Genomic DNA, 22848 nt, shown 5'->3' on the forward strand with positions numbered 1-22848 from the left:
AGAAATGTCTAGTAGCATGGCCCTATCCTGAAACTAACTGACCTAGTTGCAATCTACAGTGCTGTACTGGTACATGTGTAAGTTTTAATGGAAGCAATGAACTCTTCTGTACAAACTGGCAAATAGCTTGATGATCAGCCCCCCCTTTCCTGAAGGATGAAAAAGAATTTCAATATTGTCAGATTAAGTGTCTTATCTATTAAGTTCCATCATGTGGCATGCATGGCTTCTGCTCTCACTGTGCTTTAGAAAAGCATGACAACTAGCACAGATTACTTTGACAGTGCATCTCAAAGACACGAACAAAAATCATTCCCATTCTCTGCTGGATACTGAACAAGAGACCAGAACTGCTGAGCGTGCAAAGCAATCTGTCCCACTTACAATCTGAAGATAGTAAAATATTACCTCCTCACTAGTGAACAGCTGCTGTTTTTCTTGTGGAGTACTTATTTGAAAGGAAGAAGCTTTTGTTACCTGCACTGGAGAGAAGGTCAGTATTGTCAGAAGATGTTAGTAATTTTGAATAACTAGGCTACAAATGGTGATATGAAGTCTACACAAAAGAAAAAAATGTCATTCAGTATTCAAAATAAGCTCTGATACTTCATTCAGACAAGCATGAGTTAGTTGATACTCCTTTTGAATGTAGTCCTCTTGGAAAAAAAAGCATTTTGATAGAATCCCTCATCAAAAGCTCTCAGGCAATATGGGGGAAGGGCCTCCTGTAAATAAATAACTAAATAAAAGACAGAAATCAAAGGGTAAAACAAAAAATGATGGATTTTTCCAGTGGGTAGATGTTAACAGCAAACACCTCAAGGATTTGTTCGGCAGTCTGTGCTTTTTAACACATCCCTAACAGAAAGACACTGTAACATGCTTAGTTGGAATTGTTTTGTATTGTCTGCAAACTAAGCAGTCCTTAGTCTCCTCAAACCAATGTTCTGCATGAGCACATAACCACTAATAAATGCATATGTGTCTATAAAACTATGCTTCAACCTAAAGGTACTGCCTGCTTGTCCTTCTCACTAGCTATAGAATACAGGTAGCAGAACCAAGTCTCCACTGAGCCCAGGTTAGATGGAAAAACCATGGGGATATCCCTATTTATTTTTTTTTTATATATTTGAATTACTTATGTAAAACACAAAGAAACAGACTTGGGGTCTACAGGAACATTTGCTCCTTGTTATTTGACTTGGTCCTTGAAACTACAATAAAAAAAGATTCGTAATGATGCAGAACATGCTAACTGTTCACCTCCCTCTATTTTTAGCTTCTGCTAACCTTAGAGCTCTACCTAGGAAATCATCCTATCATGCCTGTGAAAATCATCATGTTCCAAAAAGCTCAGCTGCATCGGTCACCATCAAATTTTGCTGTCCTTAAGAGATCAAATAGCTTTTAGCTAGTGAACATCAGCATTTCTGAGACGTAATTATCTTTCAATTTCATTTTTTAACGAGTTAATTAACTGATGAGAAATTGAAAAGTGAAATATTTAAAAATACACAAAAAAATCTGTTAAAAAAAATCAAGTAAATAGGAAAGAACATTGTAGAGAACTACAATACAAAACTTCTAAGGAGAAAGTAATTTTTTTAATATATAGGATATTTAAATATCTAAAACTATAGATAATTATTTGGTTTTTTTAATATTTGCTCTTACAGTACAAAATACTCTTAATTATCTTCTGTTATCAAGTGGTACTAAATGTTAAATCAAGATCACATGGTTTATTCAGGCCTTGGAAACATTCCTACATCTCCAAAACAAATTCATATAGGGCTTAGCCTATGATAACTGTGAGAGCTAGTTTATTTTTATAGACAGTTGCTAAAGCATTGGTAGACTAAAAATAAATTCTGTCAAACAATGATACAGTATTCTTTATCTGTAACAATAAAATACTTTCCACAGATCATCCAAATCAGGAGAGTGAAAGTGAACTGTTATTTTTAAGAAATAATGAATAAGGACTTCATAAAAATAAGATTCAGAAATGCCCAGAGTTGTTAGGACACTGCGCAAGGAAGATATGATTGTTTTAGCAGCCTTTGTTTCAAATAATATATAACATACACATAATTTCACTAGTTTATAATTTGGACTGGATCTTTTTTTCTAGTAATCTTTGAGATACTGTACACCCTCCTTGTATTTTGCCCCTCTAACTTTCAGGTTGGGGGCTTTTCTGAATAAATCCATTTCACTTGCTTTGCTTTTGTGAAAAGCACTAGTGATTATTCAGAGTAAAATCAGAGAGACAGATGAAAAGTATCTATCTGGCACAACAAAACACTGCTAACCTGCAGAAGCTACAGTAAACTCCAAACAGGAGTAGGCTTTCCTTATCTGACAGCAAAGTGATGCCTATCATCTCCACTGCACACATCTTTGACAACTCTGGGACCCCTATTTTCCTTTCATATTCCTTCCTGTACAGATAGTTGCTTTAGGTTAAGAAACTCTCAGGCCCTTCTTCTGATACCCTGTACAGACAAGAACAACTTAACCCTTAGCTCTGATGGTCAAAGTATAAACTCACCAACACCCCACTCTGGACTGTCTTCAAGAAAGGAAGAACTATCTGAAGACTGCACTAAATCCTCATATTATTTGGAAATGGGAGCAAGGTAAGATCTGTCCTGTTTCTTACTGTCTTAGAACAGTGAAGGCATTTAGAAAAAACTCCAAACAGACAGACATGAATTCTATGGCAAAAGAGCACTCAAAATCCAACTATATTTTATATACTGTTTTAAGTTCATCCTCAACTATGAGTGGTGATTAAAGCAAAACAACAGTTAAATTAAGAATTCTATTTATGAAACACTCATAAGTCTGTTAAGACACTTGAATGACCCCAATAATGCATAGCTTTTTTAATATGGCTTTACTAACACAGAAAGACATGGTCTATGTAACATGCATCATAATGGATTATGTATACTGTGTAGATTTGCTGAAGTCCTTATAGTTCAAGTGAGACAGGTCAGCTTCTCAGCTGTTCCTAACCATAACACCAGCTGCATGAACCATTTGTGCCCATTTCACATCTATGGCCCACTAAACCCTTGTAGTAATTGCTTTTCTTCCTCCTCTTTTTAAAAGAAACAGAACTGAAATTCTCTAGGTGCTAACATTGAGTATTTTAGGAACTACAGAAATAAAGATATAGTTGCAGCAGAAGCTGTAAAGACAAATCAAGGGAAATCATTATAAGGCTAGAACAAAAAAAAAAATAATTATTTTAAACAGCTAGTATATATAGCATTCTGTTTATCAAGAGATTAAGAGATTAGACAGATTCACACTTTGTACTGAGCCCTTTAACATTTTATGAGGAATCACCTGCAGGCATTGTTAAAAGGCACTATCCCTAAGAAAGGACACTCTGAAACTAACAACATTCTGTGCCTTGCAGTCATCAGTTGCAGGCAGAACGCACCATACTAGGAAATTCAGAAACACAAATAAGCCCCTGAATGCATTCCACCTCTATAAAAAGCCCAGTTCTTCAAATCAAGTGGCTTTTCAGAATTAAATGGCTATACATCCAATACAGAAGACCATTTTTATTAGAAAATATTAAGAGCAAGATCTTATTTTGGTAGCAGCAGTGAAGACAAAGGGCACAGGAAAGGCTTAAAAAAAATTGCCTCAGGTAAGACATCTCAGCACTTCCTACTGAAACACCACCTCTTAAAGTCTTGTAGCTTTACCGTGCAATACAAGACAAGTTACCATAGTAACCTGTACCATGCTGTAATTCTTCAGACTAGAACTTTCCACACTGGATTTTTGCCAATTTTGAGAGACATTTTCTGGTTTTTTGTTTTTAGCCTCTTCCAAGAAGAAAATCTGGGCAAAAATACACTGCTCTTTACAGATTAATGAATTCCACTTACCAATTCCACTAATCCAACAGCTTGGGAGCACTAACACTTAAGAATGGGTTGATCAATGAGCACATCTTTTTGCCCACCATGGGAAAACCCTCCTAAACTTGGTCAAGTACAAGAGTTCTTCCATACTGCTAATTTAGGTATGCAGCAAAGATTTAGATTTTAGCATCTCATCCATCACCCTTGTCACAGTTTAACACTGGCCCAGCAATTAAACCAAGTAACAGATGCTCTCTATTAATCTCCCTCCCCTCCCTGATAGAGAAAGGAGAGGGAATAAGGGAGAGAGGCTTATGAATTGGAAAATAAACTACACAACTTCAATGAAACAGTAATGATAAATAGGAAAAATTACTAAATATATACAAATATACAGGAAAATTGATACCATGTTTCTCCCTCCTTTCCCTCAGTAACTCTCATGTCACCACTGAGGCTGCAGGGCAGCCCTGGGAAAGTCCAGGTTGGACTTCTGGAGTCAGCAGCAGTCAGGAGCTGGAGGCAGGAACACACAGATATGGGCTGGCACAGATCAGGACCACAGGCAGACGAACAGACAGAATCCTCCCAGGATGCCGAGCAAACAGAGACAGGCAAAGAAGGGGAAGCAAGAAGGGAAGAAAGGGGTTTGACCCTCATGATCCCTCAAATTTATACTGAGTATGACGTGTATGGGATGGACTACTCTGGTCAACTTTGGGCACCTATCTTGTCCATTCTTCCCCAAAGGAGGGCTTCAAGTGTGACCTTTTTACTCCTCTCCTTCCGGAGGGCAAAATATTCCTCAGAGCTGAGCAGGGTCCTTAGTTCTCCATACCAGTCTCTAGCAGTAACTATAAGCATGGAGCATTATCAGTCCTAGAAGCAGACACTGTCTGAGAAACTTGCTGTTAATTTCAGCAAGTGCAGCTATTTACAAGAGACTTAGCTGAAAGCAAAAGTACAAGACAGAAAAATCACCTTTATCCTGGTCCAAACCAGGACAACCCTATACAAACACTATACAGGAGACAGGGAAGTTATGCATGGGGAACATAATGACTAGAGGCAAACTGAAAGATGCACAAAAGAAGAGCCAACATGAAAGCAGAATTGGACACCTGGGCACATATATAAAGGGATAGTGGGATAAAGGTTAGTGAAGAGTAAAGGTTGGTGAATGGGCAGTGAAGCAATAGCAGGAGTTCCACCTAAAAGAAAATGCAGGGGCACAATAAGCCAAGTCTACACATTCTCCTCAAGAACTGAAATGAAACCCAAAATTGCTGTCGAGCAGACAAACAGCAAGACTCAGCATCTGCAGAACTGCAAGTAATTCATCCTATTTCCCTGTGGACCACAGACAAGATAACTACTTACTACCCTGCTAAAATAAAACTCAATCCAAACTACAGAGGTCTGTTGAATTGGAAGTTAAACACCCTGACAAAGAACAAAATCTGGTTTTTTTCCAACATTTTTCAAAAGCCTCCTCAGAATTTACAGTAAGTTAAAGAAAAATGAAAGACTGCAAAACCAAGCAGAAAGCCTTTCCAATTATAATTACACTTTCACGTTGTGTGCCTTTTATGAGGAGTTTTTGAAGACACAATCACACACTAAAACTTTCATGAAATCTCTGGGGTTCTTTTCCCCAGCAAACAGTGCTCTGACAGTAAATTAGTGCAGCACATGAAAAGGACATGCATTCTGCAGACCTTTGTTGCAGAATATAGAAGCCATGCAATGAAAGGAAGCAGGAGTTGAAAAACAAGAAAGATGATCATGCAGCTGAATGCTACACTTGAAAACTAGTGTTATTCCTGCTGCTGATACAATCCTTTGGAGATGCCAGGAAACCAGGGTAACTGTCTTAGGACCACAGGATACTGCCAACCACAAATACTTGGCAGAGAACGAGGGCTATGCTTGGAATATGAACGGCTATTAGAGATGGCAATATAAGAAAAATAATTGATTAGGTTAATGCCTCCAAATGAGTGACAAATACAGGTGGTTACATTGTCTTCTTTCTGTGACTCAGCCTAACGAAGTATAAAATACCATCACCTCAGTCTGTTGCGAAACTAAGCTATTTTGTAAAGAACTAAAGGGGGAAAATGCCCTTTTTTGGATATAACTGTGTATTAAAATTAACTTCAGATCGCTTGTGGTCATCCCCTTCTAATGTCTTTGCCTATCTGTGCAACTCCAGCAAAACAAGCAACTGACAAAGCTGACAAAAACTAGAGGCAGCTGGGGAAACACCAAGATCCTCAGGTGCTCAGATGACAAAGACATCACCTTTTCTTAACTAATCTTATCCCTTCTTATCCCTTGAACCTGTATCATGACCCAGGTGCATCTTACAGTCTTCTGCTACCTCTCTACCCATACTCTCCACAAAGGTAAAACACCCTCAGTCCCAATCCACTCAGAGAAAAAAAGTCTGTAATATTTAAGAGACGAGACCTTGTCAGACTAATGCACGTTAAGTCTTTACCTCGTTCGGTGGAACAATAGCAAAGGGCTGGATGACAGCTGCCAGTGGAATGCGAGTCTGTTTGGCCATATCTGAAGACACTGGGAAGCAGTAGGTAGTGCATCGGATATAACGAGGGCTGGCATGGCCTAAAACAACCAACATAGCATGCAGAGTGAAAAATTGTTATAAAGAACCCACCAGTCCAAAACAGAAACACAAAAAAACAAAACAACACGAAGCAACAAGTGCATATGCAAAGTTAGATACATGCTTTTTTTTTCCTTCCACATAAGATTCTGCCCATCTCTCCTATTTGTGCCATTCCACTGCCCCTCCCTGTCTTTTCTTACTGTTTGAGTTTAAAGCAAAAATTTTAACAGATCAAGAAGAAACTCAATTATTTGCAAAAAGAACCTCAACAGAAATTCTTTTGAAACTTAAAATATTATGGATGAAACACTAGAAATGCTGCAGACCAATACCAACTGTTAAGACTACTCTAATGCGGTAGCAGATTCAGAAAATGTTACCATCGTGTAAAAATCGCTATGCTGATTAACCTTGCTAAATAGCGACAAAAATCATCACACCACTTCTTGCAGCACATTTACCCAAGTTCTCACAATGAGAAACTGTGCTGTACACTGCAGACAAGAGCTCAGAAAGGCAACAGGGCTTCAGAATCAGCTTCTTTATGCTTCTTTTTTAACCATCAAGCTACACTCTTCTCACCTTCTTGAAAGGAGTTTCTTTGCTCATCAGAACTGCATTACCACATTCTCAGATAAAGCAAAAAAATCTTGATGTGTTTGTGTTTTATACAGTGTATCCAAGCTATGATAAAATAATTTTCAGACGATAAAGTTGATAACTTAGTATCTTTTTTTTAAAAAATTTGATTTCACCTAGAAATAATCCCAAAGCAGTAACAAGGACAGTTACCTTGGTCTTGGATTATGCAGTCTGTGGTGACAAGAGGAGGGACCTGTCCTCTTGTGTTTGTAGCATAGATCTGCCCTCCCCTAAAAGCCTTATCACTTTCAATTACTTCAATCTGTTGACAAGAAGCAAGAACAGTCTGAGGAAGGTAAGCCATACTTTCAGTTTCATTCATAAACAGCTACACTAATATCTACACCAAGTAATACTATTCACATTGTCTTATACAGAGGTGCTATAAACCTACCACATTGCAGGCTTCTAAGACACTTAACTACTAGAAAGTTACCCAGACAGAGGAGCAGAAGAACTCATTTACAACTCTGGCTGCCTCTGGGAACCCACCCTGAGAGGCAGTAAGACCTATATACAGTGAACTAATGAGTGGTTTACAGTAAGTATATTGACTGCTAGGAGGACAGACCTCGTCAAGAGATGCTAGCTGGAACTGAGGAGTGTGATGGCTAACTCCTTGTGAATCTGACCCTTCCATTCTCACACATCAAACTGAAGTGCAAGGCTGCAACACCTTAGTCAGATGCCACATACACCAGGTTAGCATTTTATGACCACTGTTGTGCCAACTGCTTCTTCAGAAATGAATGTACAGGTATGTTCAGACTGCAACAGTGGGAGGAGTCAGGCCTCATTCCTTCTGACTAGGCCCATCCACAGAGTCATTAGGAAGTAAATAATTTATACAGTAGACTGCCTCTCTAGCTGAACTGTATTTCAGCACTGCCATTTAGAAAGCAGCAATTTAAACTCCCAAGGAAAGCCTTCTAGGCTGCTAGATAGTATTTCCACACTGGAACTTAGGGTTTTCATTCTCTAGGTCAAACTACCATGTTGTGAACTTCCTCCTAGAAAAAAAAGTAAAGAACAACAATCACAGAAGGCTTTATTAAAACGAGGCAGCTCTGATCATGTACTGATTTACTCTGTTGAAGACTTGTTTATAACAATTTACATGTAACGTAATGACATGAAATCCTCATGAAGCTGGCTTTATTGAAAAATGTTGTTTCCCATACACTTCCTCCCCTGTCACTTCTGCACACTTCATTCCTGTTTATTTCTTTTCAGGATACAAGTGAAGTTATATAAAGCTGCATTTTGTTCCACACCACAAACCAAACCACTAAGATACCACTATTCCTCTTCTTCCCTCAAGGAAGCTAACCTTTCAGCAATCTTGCTTATGGTATAGCCCAAGAGTTGTGTGAGGCAAACGGAATGAAGCAGAAAATTTCTGAAACAGACTTCGCCAGCACTGCTGTTATCCCATGGAATTGTATCTTTACACTGCATATGAATTTATAATAGCTAGGAAGTTCAGAATAGCTTTCTGTTGGAAAGCAAACAGAGAAAAAAGCAAAATTAGTCCCATTGCTTATTGATCATTGTCCTAGGATTATTTCCTAACACACTGGAAATAATCTAGGGCCAGTAACTTTCTTTTTTTCACTCAATTTTTTTTTTTATTGCAACTTAAATATACAATACATTCCTCAGAGAGTGTGTTATATCTTCTACTTGATTACTTTTCCCTGCCTCCTTGGCTTGTATACTTATTGCTAATGCTTGCATTAGAAGGAAAAATATTTTCTTCTGAAAACATACGCTGGCTAAAGAAAGCAAACCACTTTCAGACTTAGCTCTTCAAATGATCAATTTACCATGGCATTCTGCAGAAAACTGATCTAAATATATCATTGTTCTTGGAAATAATTGTAGACAAAGCCCAGATGCTACTTTTTATGGATGTTGTCACAGCACATATCAACTTTTAACATATGTAAGAAAAATATAAATCAACAGTGGCTACAGATAAGATGTAAATTTATCTGGCAATACTACTGTAATTATATAATGTAAATATAACAAGAGAAATGCAGATGCTCATACTTATTCGTCATTCTGAATTAGCTATTTGCCCTTTACAGATATTGACCCAGATCATGTTTCTTTTAAACATGTCATTTTCATCCTCTCTGTGCTGCTTAAACAAACCTTTTAACCTATTTTAACATCACTGTTACAGTCAAGGCTGTTTATACTACATGTGTAATTGAAACAAGACATCAGTCCATGCTTTCATGCCAGGCCTCCTTTTCCCCCCAAATTTTTATTTTTTTTTTTTTTCACTTCAACAAGGCCATTTTATCCTGCTTAGGTTTGAACACCATGCTGAAACACTACGAATGACTGACCTAGTAAGGGCATTTAGGGCATCTGTTAATTACACATACCTTAATTTTATTTTTTTTCACACAATGGTTTTCAATTACATTTAACTTGAAAATTGCTTTTAAAAGAGGCAACTGCATTAATTACAATAACCTCTATGTTATTATCAACAGGCCTCCAAAATTCTGAGGATTTTACATCAAAATCATCCCCGGGTAAAATAAATTATCTTTTCTAGAAGGACAAAAGAATATCCCACTTTAAAGGAAGCAGGGCTGCTCCCTACCAAAAAGTGTTAGGCTTTTACACAAGTTCTTTTTCCTCATCTCAGTGGAACACAAATTATTTCCTGTAAAGTAATACTAATTGAGCATAGAAGCAGAAGATTCCTTCACCCACACTAGCTTATAGTGTGGTGGTTAATACAACGTTTTAATGGAAAGCTCTAGGCCAAAGCTGCAGAACACTACGTGCTTCAAGAATCCCAATTCTTTGAGGACCTTTTGACCTGCCTCAATGATTGCCAGAACTAGTACAGATGTTGAATCAGAATGCGTTTTCCCCATGAGTTCAGCACATTCTCTCCATTTCAATCAGCTGTTCTCAATACAGAAGTTAATTATAGTTTGCATCTGATTCCTTTGGCTAATAACTCCACTCTTCAGTTAAGATGGACACAACCATAGCCTTGTTTTCTCTAACACCATCCTAAGCAGAAGAGACCCTGTCCCATCACTGCAAGTTTGGGCATGCCTTAACAGCCCAGTCTCTTCAACCTGTGTGAATCTTGAGCATTAAGTACATTACAAGCTACTGAAATCTTTACAAGACTGCAGCAACTGGAAGGTGCTAAGGCAAATAATTCTAGTTGCCTGGGAAAATCCTGAAATTAAACCAGGAGGGACATAGGACTTAGTATTTCCGGTATTGCGGGTTTCAGAGTTTACACACCTGTTTTATGCACAAATCCTACATCAGGTATCTGTTACTTAGTTAAAGCCTTCAAACTTTCCCAAGTAAAAGGAAAGGTAATTACCTTCAGTGAATCCAAATAATCTTTCAGTGATGCTCACTGTCATACTAAGAACTGACTGTTGAGAATTCCTATTAAGGCACTTGAGTCATGGTCATTTTCCCTATTAGATAAAGCTATAAAGCCTCTTCAGTACCAAGACTAATATTATGCACTAATTTATCCAAAACTGACAGCACAGAGTATAAAACTGTATGTAATTAAGAAACTGCAAAAATTGGAACCAACATGGCTTGTGAACCAAGCCCTGCAAGTGCAATTTTATGTGACAAAAAAACTCAACAATTAAAATAAATACAATATTACTATTGTCATTCCTTTATCTTAAATGTAGCAGAAGTTTACTTTTTATGGAAAATCTGTGTTATATTACTTACTGGACTTGGAATAGAGTCAGGATCAAGCTGCTTCTGCTGTGGACCTGCAAGCTGTGTTGGACCCCCAGGAAAAGCACCAGGATAAGACAGTTGAGAACCTGCTATCTGAGGACCATAGTTTGCTGCAAAGTTATAAATGAAAATATAATTAAAACATTTAAGTTGCATTATCAATTTTTAGCATCAGTTGTTGACATTCAGTTCATTCATAGAGCTAAATGCAACTCTTCCTTCCTATCTTTTTTCAGTAATAAAAAAAAAAAAAAAAGAAGGATTACTTTGGCTCATGGAGTCTGAGTTTTAAATTTAAGTGCAAAGTTAAATTTTTTTAAAATTTAACAAAGTTAAATTTTTTAAATAAATGGCTCCAAAGTTTTGAGGTATATGAAAAGTAGGATCACATACAAGTATTAGCACAGCTACTCAAATCAGGCCATTAAATAAGCAAGAATCTCTCCCTTAACATCAGTCAATGCAAACTGGTCTAGATAGCTGGCATTTAGTTGTCACAATATCTGTTTTACTCACCTGTGTCAAGTGAATTAATTGTATTCAGTTATAATTCTTTATTGCTATAGTAAAACATTTCTGAAAGTTGTTTATGAGAGTACTATAAGGAGAAACATACACCCTTCCAGAGTATAAGAAAAACTGCTTTCTGTATTACATTGTGCTTTTACCCATTACTAACCAAATGATTCTGTTCCTAATAGAAATTAATCTCCTTGTTGTTGTAACAATCTTAAGAGAGTCCTTGCTCAACTTCTGAGTAAAAACAAAGTCTTGAATGTGGTGACTAATAATGCAAATCTTCCCATTCTACTAAACAAGCATAAAACTTTCATTTTTCCCAGTCAGAAGAACAGACCCTGTGAATGGTCTCAGTTCTATTAGTGTTACTCCATGAGTGGTGTTTTTTAATTACATTAAAAAAAAAAAAATCTTTCTTTACCTTGCTGAGGATGATATCCAGGCCCTGGAGGTTGTCCTGAAAGCTGTTGCATGTTTGAATTTGGGGGGACAGGTCCAAGGATTCCATCATATCTGGCCACAGGGGGCAATGTTTGAGCACAAAGGCCATTAGCATTATTTGCTGGTGGAGGAACCTGCAATCCAGGTGGTAAAGCGATTTGCTGCTGGGTTGCTGGTGGTAACTGTGGACCCTGAAAAGATGCCGGGTTCCCAGAAGACATACGAGAGCTTGGAGTAGTGCTAAGACCTGAGCAAGAAACTGTGTCAGCTGAGTGTAAAATGATGTCCTGCTAGACATTCAATTTTATTGCTTTTGGCTCTATTTTCAATAAAACCCTGCAGCTGGGATGAATAGGGAGAGAATAAAGCTAGCCCTTGACAAACCTTGATCAGAATACACATAAATCACTCTGCTTTTTGAAAATATTTAATTTCATAATGTGAAAACAAAATCTTTTTTGTTCAATTTCTCTTAGGCAGTTTCTTTTTGGTTAGTCTGCTATTTGCATTTCACCATGACAGATTCAACTGAAGATAAATCTACTCATCTTACCTGGTTTACAACCATCTTCTGGTTTTGATGCTAGAAGATGAAACATGAGTATTATTTTATACACACTGGTGAAGAATAGTTTGTTGTTTATAAGATCCAGATTCCAATTAGAATTAAGAGGACCCCAGAAATAGCAGGGTTTTTTGAGACTTACAATATGTAAATATTTATAACTTTAGAAAACACATATTTTTTTAGTTGTATTTTTCCCCAAACATCTACAGCAAAATAATTTTCAAGAAAGTTAAAATATCCAGAATTAGATTCTCTCCGAGATCTTAACTGGAAAAAAAAAAAAAAAAAAAAAAAAAAAATCACATGCAAAACAAGCTCAGGTTCACAGCTGGTATGAACAGCTTTACAAGCTGTGAATTTCAGCACCTGACAAGTTACACCAACTTGGACTGACAGACAGGGAGAGATCAGAAGAACAAAACCCAACACAGAGGCAAAGTTTTAAAGAACCTGTATCTTTGGTGATCTGAAGGGTACCTCAACCTTCCAGTGTGTAAGTAAGCCAGAACATATATTTACATTATTATTGCTGAAGGCAATACAGCAAAGGCAGGAAGCAAAAAATTTCACTATAAATGAGTTATTATATATTAAGTGTTCTAGAGGTGCTGGGCCACGCTTTATCCTATATCAGAAGGTCTGAGTTAATTGTGCACTTGTGGTTCAGTAGCTCATAGATAAATTCAAATCTGTAAAATAATTTTTCTAAGGTTAAGAAAGTATAAGGTTTTATTACCAACAGTACAGGGGATTCAGAGTCATGGTAGTTACGCAGGTTTCATTCAAGTCAAATTGGAAACTTGTAAAGCCAGGGTAGGAACAGTGACATAGTATAAGTGCACCCAGAACTAAAAAGTTCACCTTTACACATATCTTAAAGATATCAACCAAAGTGGTGTCATTTTTACAAACTGCATTCTCCTAAACACACTGGCCTCAGCAAAACAAGATGCTAACTAAATTCTACTCCTTTAAAATGAAATTATAAGTTTCACCAGGAAACATTCAGGAAAAGCAGATATAAAATGTAATTAGTGGTGGGAAGTAATTTACACGGTAGAATCATATGATCACACCTTAACCACAAAGCTTAGGTTTAAGATGTCTTAACCTCAAAAGAAATGCAAACAAATTAAGATGAAAAAGTAAACTAAGATTCGGGGAAAAAAAAAAAGAAAAAAAAAATCATTTCAAATCAGACAAATTCTAAAAAGCTGAGAAAATTAAACCCTGACCACAGGTTACTGCTCATACTTTGGCTGTTTCTGACAAGACCACCAAGAAATTTGAGAAATTAATTATAAGACAGCCAACTTCTATGGAAGGTTCAGACATCAATTCAGAATTGACCCAAAAATACTCATTTAAGGAACAGGATGAGATAAAATAATAATCTAAGAACTTGAGTAAATGACTGTGGTCAAAGATTTTATTTTCTGCTTAGACATAGGTTAAGTTTATAATTATCATAATCTTAATAACTTTAGTTGAGAAGTCAATCAGATCAGACAAAACTGATTACCATAACTAGTTATCTGCATACTGTTGAGCTGGTTAGCAAGTTGTGTATCAGCTGAAGTGGATGCAGTACTTGGGTAGGCTGGTTGTGACTGATGACTGTAGGGTGGATAAGAAGGTTCTGCATTGCGTGAAGGTGGAGGGCCTTGAAGCCTAAGGGGAAAAAATTTGTGTAGTTATGCAAAAAATTACAATCACAGTTCTAAATGTTCTCATAGAATCAGAATTGTCATGGTTGGAAAAGACTTCTAAGATCACTGGATCCAACTGTCAACATCCCCTCCCCAGTAAAATAAATAAATATATTTATCTGTATCACCATGCCCACTAGAGCATGTGCTGAAGTACCTCATCTACATGTTTTTTAAATACTTCCAGGGATGATGACTCTACCACCTCCCTGGGCAGCCCATTCTGACATCTGACTACTCTCTCAGTAAAGAAATTCTTCCTCGGATCTAGTCTAAACCTCCCCTGGTGCAACATGAGGCCATTTCCTCTAGTACTATGATTATTCACTTGAGAGAAAAGGCCAGCATCCACCTCCCTACAATCTTTCAGGTACCTGTAGAGTGCAATAAGGTCACTTCTCTCCAAACTAAAAATCCCCAGTTCCTTCAGCCTCTCCTCATAGGACTTGTTCTCCAGACCATTCACCAGCTTGTTTGCCCTTCTCTGAACTCACTCCAGCAGCTCAATGTCTTTCTTGTAGTGAGGGGCCCAGAATTGAACACAGTACTCGAGGTGTGGCCTCACCAGTGCCAAGTATGATCACTTCCTTCCTCCTGCTGCTGGCCACACTATTCCTGATACAAGCCAGGATGCTGCTGGCCTTTCAGCCACCTGGGCACACTGCTGGCTCTTATTCAGCTGGGTGTCAACCAGCACCTCCAGGTCCTTTTCTGCCTGGCAGCTTTCCAGTCACTTCTCTCCAAGCCTGTAGCATTGCCTAGGGCTGCTGTGACCAAAGTGCAAGCCTTGGCACTTGGCCTTGTTCAACCTCATTTTATTGGCCTTGGCCCAAATTCTTCTCAAGAGTGGTACTGCAACAATTAATTAGGACAGAGAAACGCTTAAGAGTTTGCTCACATTCTGCTCAGAAAAATACTTGTATTAAAAGTCATTAAGCACAGAGCAAATGTACACTTGTTTAAAAAACAAAATAGCACATGCTTGTTTGCGTACTTGTTAGAACCAAAGAAGAGCAAGCATGCCATGACAAAGAGTGTTGTAATCCGAAAGCTTGAAGACTAAGAAACAAAAGGTTTTGAACATATCGCATCACTCCATTCCCTTTCCATGTTTGTAAAGGAGGATTCCTTACTGGGGATGGGTGAAGAAGATTAGGAGAAACATCTGTGAAGAGAGGAAAATTATGCAAGAAGCTGTTACGTAATTCCCTGTTGTAGGAAAAAATTCAGGTAGGGGAACCGCTTCAGGATTCTAAGATATGGAAAAACATGAATGCAAGAGAAACAACTACAGAAAAGAAGTAAGTAATGTACATATGGCTTATGAATGTACTTATGGCTTACCAGACTGTTTCACCCTGGAACCATGATATTAGGCTATTTCCCAAGTAAGTTCTTTTATTGATTTTCCTATAGTCTTCTAAAACTAAGGAGGGGACCATCTGTATCAACAGAATTAGAATTCACTTTTCTTGAAATTTTTATGTGGAAATTTCCTGGCCTAGAATAGCAACTCTCAGCAATTTGTGAACAAAATCAGGCAAAAAACAGTAGAGGTGCAGCCATCAGAACAATGACTGGAAGCTAGGAAAGAGAATCACTAATCTGCTGGATTGATCATGTCAGCTTGACTCTGTACCCCTCATTTTTATACCATCAGAAGAACAATCACTTCTCCCTGCATAAATTATCTTTTACAATCCATCACCAATGTCTTTGAGTCCTCCAAGTGTGGTAACATAGGCATCAACATAGGGAAGCCTGTTTGCTGTCTAAGAAAATATACATGGGGCTTTATGAGAACAAATAACTGTAACTCAACCGAAAAGCACAGAAACAGATTAAGACCTCAAACAACTAAAGAAGAATGTTGTTAAATGGCGCCAAGTTCACTAAAACTAAAATCGCTATATGTAGAACATATTTGCTTACTTATAACTACTTGCAATGGAGCCATTGAGTAAAAAGCTTTTTTACACAAGCATTTCTAAGATTTCTTTTTACAGCTTCCACTCATCCCTCTTTCCTCCCTTCCCAGTTCCTGCCTCCTTATTTTCTTCCTATGAGTTCCAGAGGCAGGACATCACTTCAAATAAACTCTTTTTTGTCAGCCTCAGACCTAACCAAAAGAGTAGCAGTCACCCATCAGAGAGTATATATTAAAAGTGTATTATGAAATGTCTTTGAAGTACTCTACATAGCGTCAGACATAATTCCACAGCAATGAAGTAAAGACATCATAACAATCGAGGAACATGGGGGGTAGAGGGTGACACTACAAATAGAGGTGTGCACCAGCTTCTAGTCAAAACTGACTGGCAATGATTAATTTGTAAATAACTTCTTGGTAACTTACAACAAAGAAGAATTAAAACATCAGAAAGTGAATAGCAATAAAAAAAAGCAACTTCAGCACCAAACAGCACTTATAACACCTTACTTCTGCTTTGAAGCTATGGGTCTAAGATCAAGAACGAATAATTAAAAATAAATATCGATGCATGAAAATGACCTGACTTGCTGTAAAATGAGACCACAGATCCCACTGTATGATCAGCCCATTTAATATCACAAGGAAACAAAAGAACCGGTTGAGAACTGAAATAAGCAAGAACTGCTGAAGACAAAAGGGATGCCATACTTAAATGTCAGTGAAGCAGATGGGGAAAGGTAATAGAGGTCAAACAGGTTAGATCTCATGCATCAATTCTGAAAGTCACCTATGTATCTGTTGCCCTGGTGTACTGGCCCCATTTTGGAAGTTGGTCTGGCTGAACTGATGTGTACCAGGTGGCAGAGGCCCAGCAGGAACTGAAGATCCAAAAGGCACATTTGATTTCAGCACACCTGTAAAAGGAAGCACTTTCACATAAGAACCCTGAAAGAAAGCACAGTATCACCAAGAAATACAGGTGTACAGTTCTGCTCTAGCAATAAAAATACCCAGCTCTTAGGTGTACAGTTCTGCTCTAGCAATAAAAATACCCAGCTCTTAGGTGTCCCTGCTTGAGCAGGGGGGTTGGACCAGATGACCTTCAGAGGTCCCTTCCAGCCTCAGTCATTCTGTGGTTCCATAAGAAAGATTTCTAGTCAGCTACAGAAGCAGATATGAAAAACAACAGATAATAAAAAGGAAGTCAATTGTAATTGGTAACTTTCCAGCAAAAGAATCCAAGAAGAACAGTAAAAAAGAAATAAGAATTAACAGATTCTGCAATTCCATTTGAGACATTGGTAATTCCCTGTCAGCCAGTTATGTTTATAGGTAGAAGCAAGAGGGCCCTTTGATTTTGATTTTGGACAAGCGTGGTAAGGAAGAAAGCTTGAAACAACCTAAAAATAATAAAAGAAAAAAATTAAAAATTGTTAAAAGTGGTTCTTCATTCACATCTAGATCAGTGACTGTGAAAAGACTGATTTATGTAAACAGCACGGTAGAGTACACAGCTCTTCAACCTGTATTTCTTGAATTAACTTCTTTTAAATTACTCTAACATCAGAAAATGTGTTTGGTATGAAAACTGGTAGTCTTCCCAAGAATTCCAACAATCCAGTTACCAGAACTAGTTCAGTTTTCTGGCTATATTTAGCATTAGATTAAGGTGACACAACTCCTTCTGTCTTCAGCAAGAAATTTTAGAGAAACTGGGTAAAACTTGGTCTTCTCTGTTTTCACATTAAGACAAAAATGAAGAACAACACAGAATATTTAAAAAACCTCAATATACTTAGTTCTGTCACTTACTCCACCAACTCAAATAATAACTTTGATGCAATTTATCATAATCTAAATGCTTTCTAAAATTGTAATACTTTTTTAAAGATTATTTGGGGAATACTGCAGACATCTTTACAATTTTAACTAATTTGCCCCTCTGACATCAGGCAAAATACTGAGATGGTCCCTCTTCCTGCCATCTTGGCCTATGTATATTAGTAGACTTCCAGAGGGAAGAAGAACATTTCTTTGATATTTTCCACAGCCACAATTTACCAGTCCAGCATGCTCACTTTAGCTCTACAGGAATTAGAGAAGCATGACTTAGATACAGCCAAATGGGCTTAAATTCTGTGCTCTCAAATTATACTTTTTTAAGCTTCAGCCACCATATATTCATATATTAAACTTCACTAAAGAGCTGAAGCCACATATCAGTAAGTTAAAATTAATGAAAAGCAAAGGAGAGAGACAGTCGTGTTTACCTATTGTATGTCAGTTACATTATATGCAGCAGCATTATGCTGGTAGAAATGAAGCCAGTATCCCCTTTGCTTGTACCCAAGGTGCCCTTTCTCATAGACCGCATTTGTTTCCCAAGTGGTCAGAAAGCAGATGGGCTCCACTTACCATACATCACTGAGTAAGCAATCTTAATCAGAACACCAACTTATGCTCATAGGCAAGTTTGAACAGGGGGGACAGTTCCTTTGGACAGGGGGCTGTCATGAAGAATACAACTTATTTCTGAGAGCTTGCTTGCCAGTAACATGTAGGAGCTGAGAAACATTTCTCCATTCCCAGAAATCACTCCTTTTGTATCTGTATGTATTAGTAATACAGCATTACGCTGATGTTTACTGCTTCCTGGACAACCTAATTCACACACGAGGGTCAGATACCCACAACTGTGCATCCTACATCAATATCTGAACATCAAAAATAACACACTAAGCTAGTGCAGGATCTTGTTGCAGCAGCAGTGCAAAACTCAGCATTTGCACTGACACAACTGAGAAAGAGAGATGCAAAGTGCCTTTATAAAAAAGCAGATTCTGAAAAAACATTTTAAGCTCAGTTCATACCTGGTTGAGGTGCCAAGTATGAGGAGTTAGGGTCCCCATAATGAAGTGAAGGATTAGGTGGCCCAAAACCTGCAGAAAAGCCTCCCCTTCCTGACTGAGATTGGGAATATGCAGGAGCTGCAACATACCCTTGTTGACTCATGATGGCAATATGCGTATTCCAAGTATTGCTTCAAGTAAGAAATCTGCAAAAGAGAAAATGACACCTGTTACTACTCTTCACTCTGTGTGGTTTAAAAGGCTGTGAACTGCATTCCCAAAAAGTCAAAAAAACAAAACAAAACAAAATACAAAACACAAAACATCCAAGAGAAAAAAGGGCTTTATTTTCCTTGCTATTACCAGGCATATTTTTCTTAAGATTTCATATCTTGATTCTATTTCTGTTAATGAAAAACCAACCAAAATTCGCAGAATTTGCTTAAAAGCAATCTAGAAAATGTCTTCTAATGATGAAAGCATGCACAAGACATTCTTTCTTTTATCCTGCTTAATAAAATTGGACTGCGAGAAACTTGTAGGAAACTTTCAGGAAAGAGCATCATGGTAATTGCAGTAATTTAACACTAGAACCTGAAAATCTGAATTCTGCTTACTAAAACAGATGATTGCATTTATATGACACAGTGTTGTTGCCAACAATAATCAGAAAAGTTACTGAAGTTGTATGCTTTGCATAATTGAGAGTTAGCTTTCTCTTTTACATGGAAAAGAGAATTTTTTACTTTATATTGGATTTAACAAAACAGAATTCCACTGAGTTTCTTGATGCCCAAATTAAACCTGTTTTGAGAAATGCTGAGGATCCAAACCCTGAATGAAACCAGAAACTCTCTCTGTAGAGTCCTGAGTACATAGGTCCCCAAAGAACTAAAGGTACATTATATACACTAGCATTTTAGATGTTAAATGTTCCTTTGAATTAGCATTCCTAACCATCTACACCTCCCATTCTCAAGTTTGAGCCATGGAGCAATCTTCAACAGCAAACTGGATGAAAGTAAATCAGGAATCGTGCTCCAAAAAATACACACTGCTCCAAGATGTCAACGGGCAAATTCAGGCTGCACTGGCACACCTGAATAGTGAAAAGCTATTCCAATTAAAAAAAGCATCTCTAGGCTTCTTGTATTAAACACATACTTCTGAAAAAAACAAAAACAAAACCACCACAAGAGTTTTATTTATATTCCACATCAGAAATCACTTTGAGCCAAGCACAGGGCCTAGCCCTCCACACACAATACCCATGCAATCTGCTGAATCACACTCCTCAATGTAGCATAAGATTTCACACCTGCAGTATTGAACTGCTTCAGATAGATAATTTTAGGGATTTGCCTTCTATGTCTTAGTTAAAAAGGTAAACACAGGAAAAAGAAGAGATGTTTAAACAGTGAGGCTTCTTGCTGCCAGCTGCACTTTCTTCCCTCCCCTTCACAAGATGTGGCAGGATGAGCTTTCATTGCTCAAAAAAACGTCAGCACTAAATTACCTACACACTGGCACAGACATATATATACACATATATACATATATATATACACCTATATAAAGAGATTTTCAGTTTGAGGCAGCTGCAACAGCACCCAGGGGAAACAATTTCCTCCACAGCTTACTCACTCACACATGAAAAAAAAATCTTGCCACGTCAAACTTCCTACAGCCAGTATAAACACACAGAGGTGCTGAAGAGAGGCAGGAGCTCTATCCATAAGCAAAATAGTATTAGTTTGATCAAACACAGCTCCAGGTTCTATTTTTCATGGAGCATTTTTAATCTTGTCTCAAGCATGTATACCAACACAGGATGCAAACAGGTTGGAGGCAACACCCTAAATATGAGTAGAAGCTGATCACCTAAGGTTTTAACAATTAGGTTTTAACAAAAGACATACAGATTCACTCTGGACATTGCATGAGAAAGACTAGAGGTTCTGCTAAACCCAGTTCTTTTAGTGGGGTTGTTTACAAAAGTCACTACACATAAGAACAAGAAAACTTTTTCTGCCTCTCCCTAACACTAGTTTACCATACATTCCTTAGAGTGAGGAACAACAGTAACACAAGCACTTCTACATGATTTAATTTACAACTACTACAGATCAGATTATATTTTTTCCCTGAGGACTGCTGTAACTATGAAATCCTCTTCAGCAGTGGTACCTCTGTGAAGATGCAGAACTCCTCTATGTGCCTAAAGAAGTAGGATAATGGAATAAAAAATAACGTTCTCAGATAACTGAAGGAGAACTATTAACTTCACATTTCTTCAGAGACACTGTGCTTGGTAACATATTTAAGAGGTGTCGACCCTCCACAAGGAATTCTACAACGTAAATTTGGCAAATCACCAAAGGCCTGTGCATCTAACACACACATAGATACAGAATAGGATGTAACTAGACACGTGGCATTATATCGTGTTTTTTTTAATACATGTTTCAGAGTAATTTACTACAGTTCAGTGAGAACAGGTAAGACCTCTAACCCCGTTAACTAAGAATTTTAAGTAACTTTCACATCGCAACAGGTCTCACTACTGGCTCGGTGCTATTACCCCGCTCCGCACAGGACACGTCCGCCAGCCCGCGGCAGCAGCAAGGCTGCTGGCGGACAGTATCTGTCTCCCCTTCGTAATGGCGTTCGGGGAGAACGCACAGTTCGCTTGGGTCCCCCAGCTCCGGTAGGGTACAGCTCCCTCACACCATCCATCCAGGTGCTTCTGAGGGCGACCCCGACGCCCCCCGCGGCTACTCACCGAGGCACTGCCCCGCTGGCAGGGCCCAATCCCCACCGCTGCCCTCCTCCCCCCTCGACAGAAGCAGTGGCGCAGACCGAGACGCCGGGATGGCCGTTAAAACCGTTACCTGGCGGCCGCACGCCGCCTCCCGCCTGGCCTCGCGCGCCTCCACTCGGGAGCACTCACGCACCCAAGTGCCACGTCTGAGCCTGCCCGCGCGCCGCTGCCGCCCACACCCCCCACCCCCCGCCCCCCGCCCCCGCGCGGCCGGCAGCGCGCCCTGCGGCGCATGCACAGTGGCGGCAGGGAGGCCCAGCCCAGCCTGGCTGTTGCGAGGGTGAGGGAGGGGCGGCGGGGAGCCGGGGAAGTCGCCGGGGCTCCGGTGGCACGGCTGAGCCGTTGCATGGCCTCGGGTGAAAGCCACCGCCATAGAACCACCTCCATTCCGATCAAAAACGACGAGGAAGAGCCGCATTGCCGCTGCGGCCAGCAGCGCTGATGGCGTTGGTGAGAGATATTCAGGGACGGGGAAGGACCTGGAAAAAAGCTGGCAGCTGGGACTGCGCGAGTGGACCCCCGAAGAAAAAGATAGGGGCAGCTTGGTTAGATCGACTGGTAACCGACACACAAACTACAGGCAGCTTATCACTGCTACCGTTAATTCATTTTTCCTTGTATATAAGGGGGGAAATTCCTCTTTATACTTAGAAATGTCCTAAAAATATACTTCTTCTCGTATGTGCTTTAAAAACACATTTTTATATGTGGCAATATATATATTACGCCAGCTAATTATGTAGGGTGAAATATGATACAGGTACTTGCCAGTTTGCGTGCTCTGGTTTTAGTTACTGTTCAAGCACATTAAGAAATACTGCCTTGCTTAAAGGTTAATGTTTTTCTAATAAACAAAGGTAGAAACATGGGAGTAAGGTGAGAAAGATGTATTGGTAAAGAGACTGTTCTACCTAGTCAAAACCCAAATACTCCTAGTGTTGAAGTGAAAAAAAAACAAAAACACGAAAACCAAAACAAACAAAAAACCAGGAAAGCAGCAGAGGATTATAACAGAAAAAAGTAATCTCTCAAAGACATCTTCATAACTAGTGCATCTGGAATTCAGACTACATGGG

The 22848-nt window shown here is 38.7% G+C and overlaps 1 protein-coding gene across 12 annotated transcripts in view; it reads right to left on the reverse strand.

Moving 5' to 3' along the window:
• SEC24D (SEC24 homolog D, COPII coat complex component) overlaps window positions 1-22848 on the reverse strand; it is a 185173-nt gene that overhangs the window by 28777 nt on the left and 133548 nt on the right. For 7 of the 12 annotated variants that reach the window (XM_071753506.1, XM_071753501.1, XM_071753498.1 and 4 more), the window contains 8 exons: window positions 18973-19157; window positions 16890-17016; window positions 13983-14131; window positions 12446-12475; window positions 11873-12139; window positions 10921-11042; window positions 7324-7435; window positions 6400-6527 (listed from right to left, as the gene is read on the reverse strand). In XM_071753506.1, the coding sequence (XP_071609607.1) occupies window positions 6400-6527; window positions 7324-7435; window positions 10921-11042; window positions 11873-12139; window positions 12446-12475; window positions 13983-14131; window positions 16890-17016; window positions 18973-19114 (1077 nt within the window). In that variant the 5' untranslated portion in view covers window positions 19115-19157. Of the gene's footprint in view, window positions 1-6399; window positions 6528-7323; window positions 7436-10920; window positions 11043-11872; window positions 12140-12445; window positions 12476-13982; window positions 14132-16889; window positions 17017-18972; window positions 19158-21111; window positions 21170-21733; window positions 21947-22848 lie in introns of those variants that run through there. The other 5 variants (XM_071753507.1, XM_071753504.1, XM_071753497.1 and 2 more) reach the window with 5 other exon arrangements.

Source organism: Heliangelus exortis, chromosome 10 (assembly GCF_036169615.1).
Source record: "Heliangelus exortis chromosome 10, bHelExo1.hap1, whole genome shotgun sequence".
NCBI classification, from domain to species: domain Eukaryota; kingdom Metazoa; phylum Chordata; class Aves; order Apodiformes; family Trochilidae; genus Heliangelus; species Heliangelus exortis.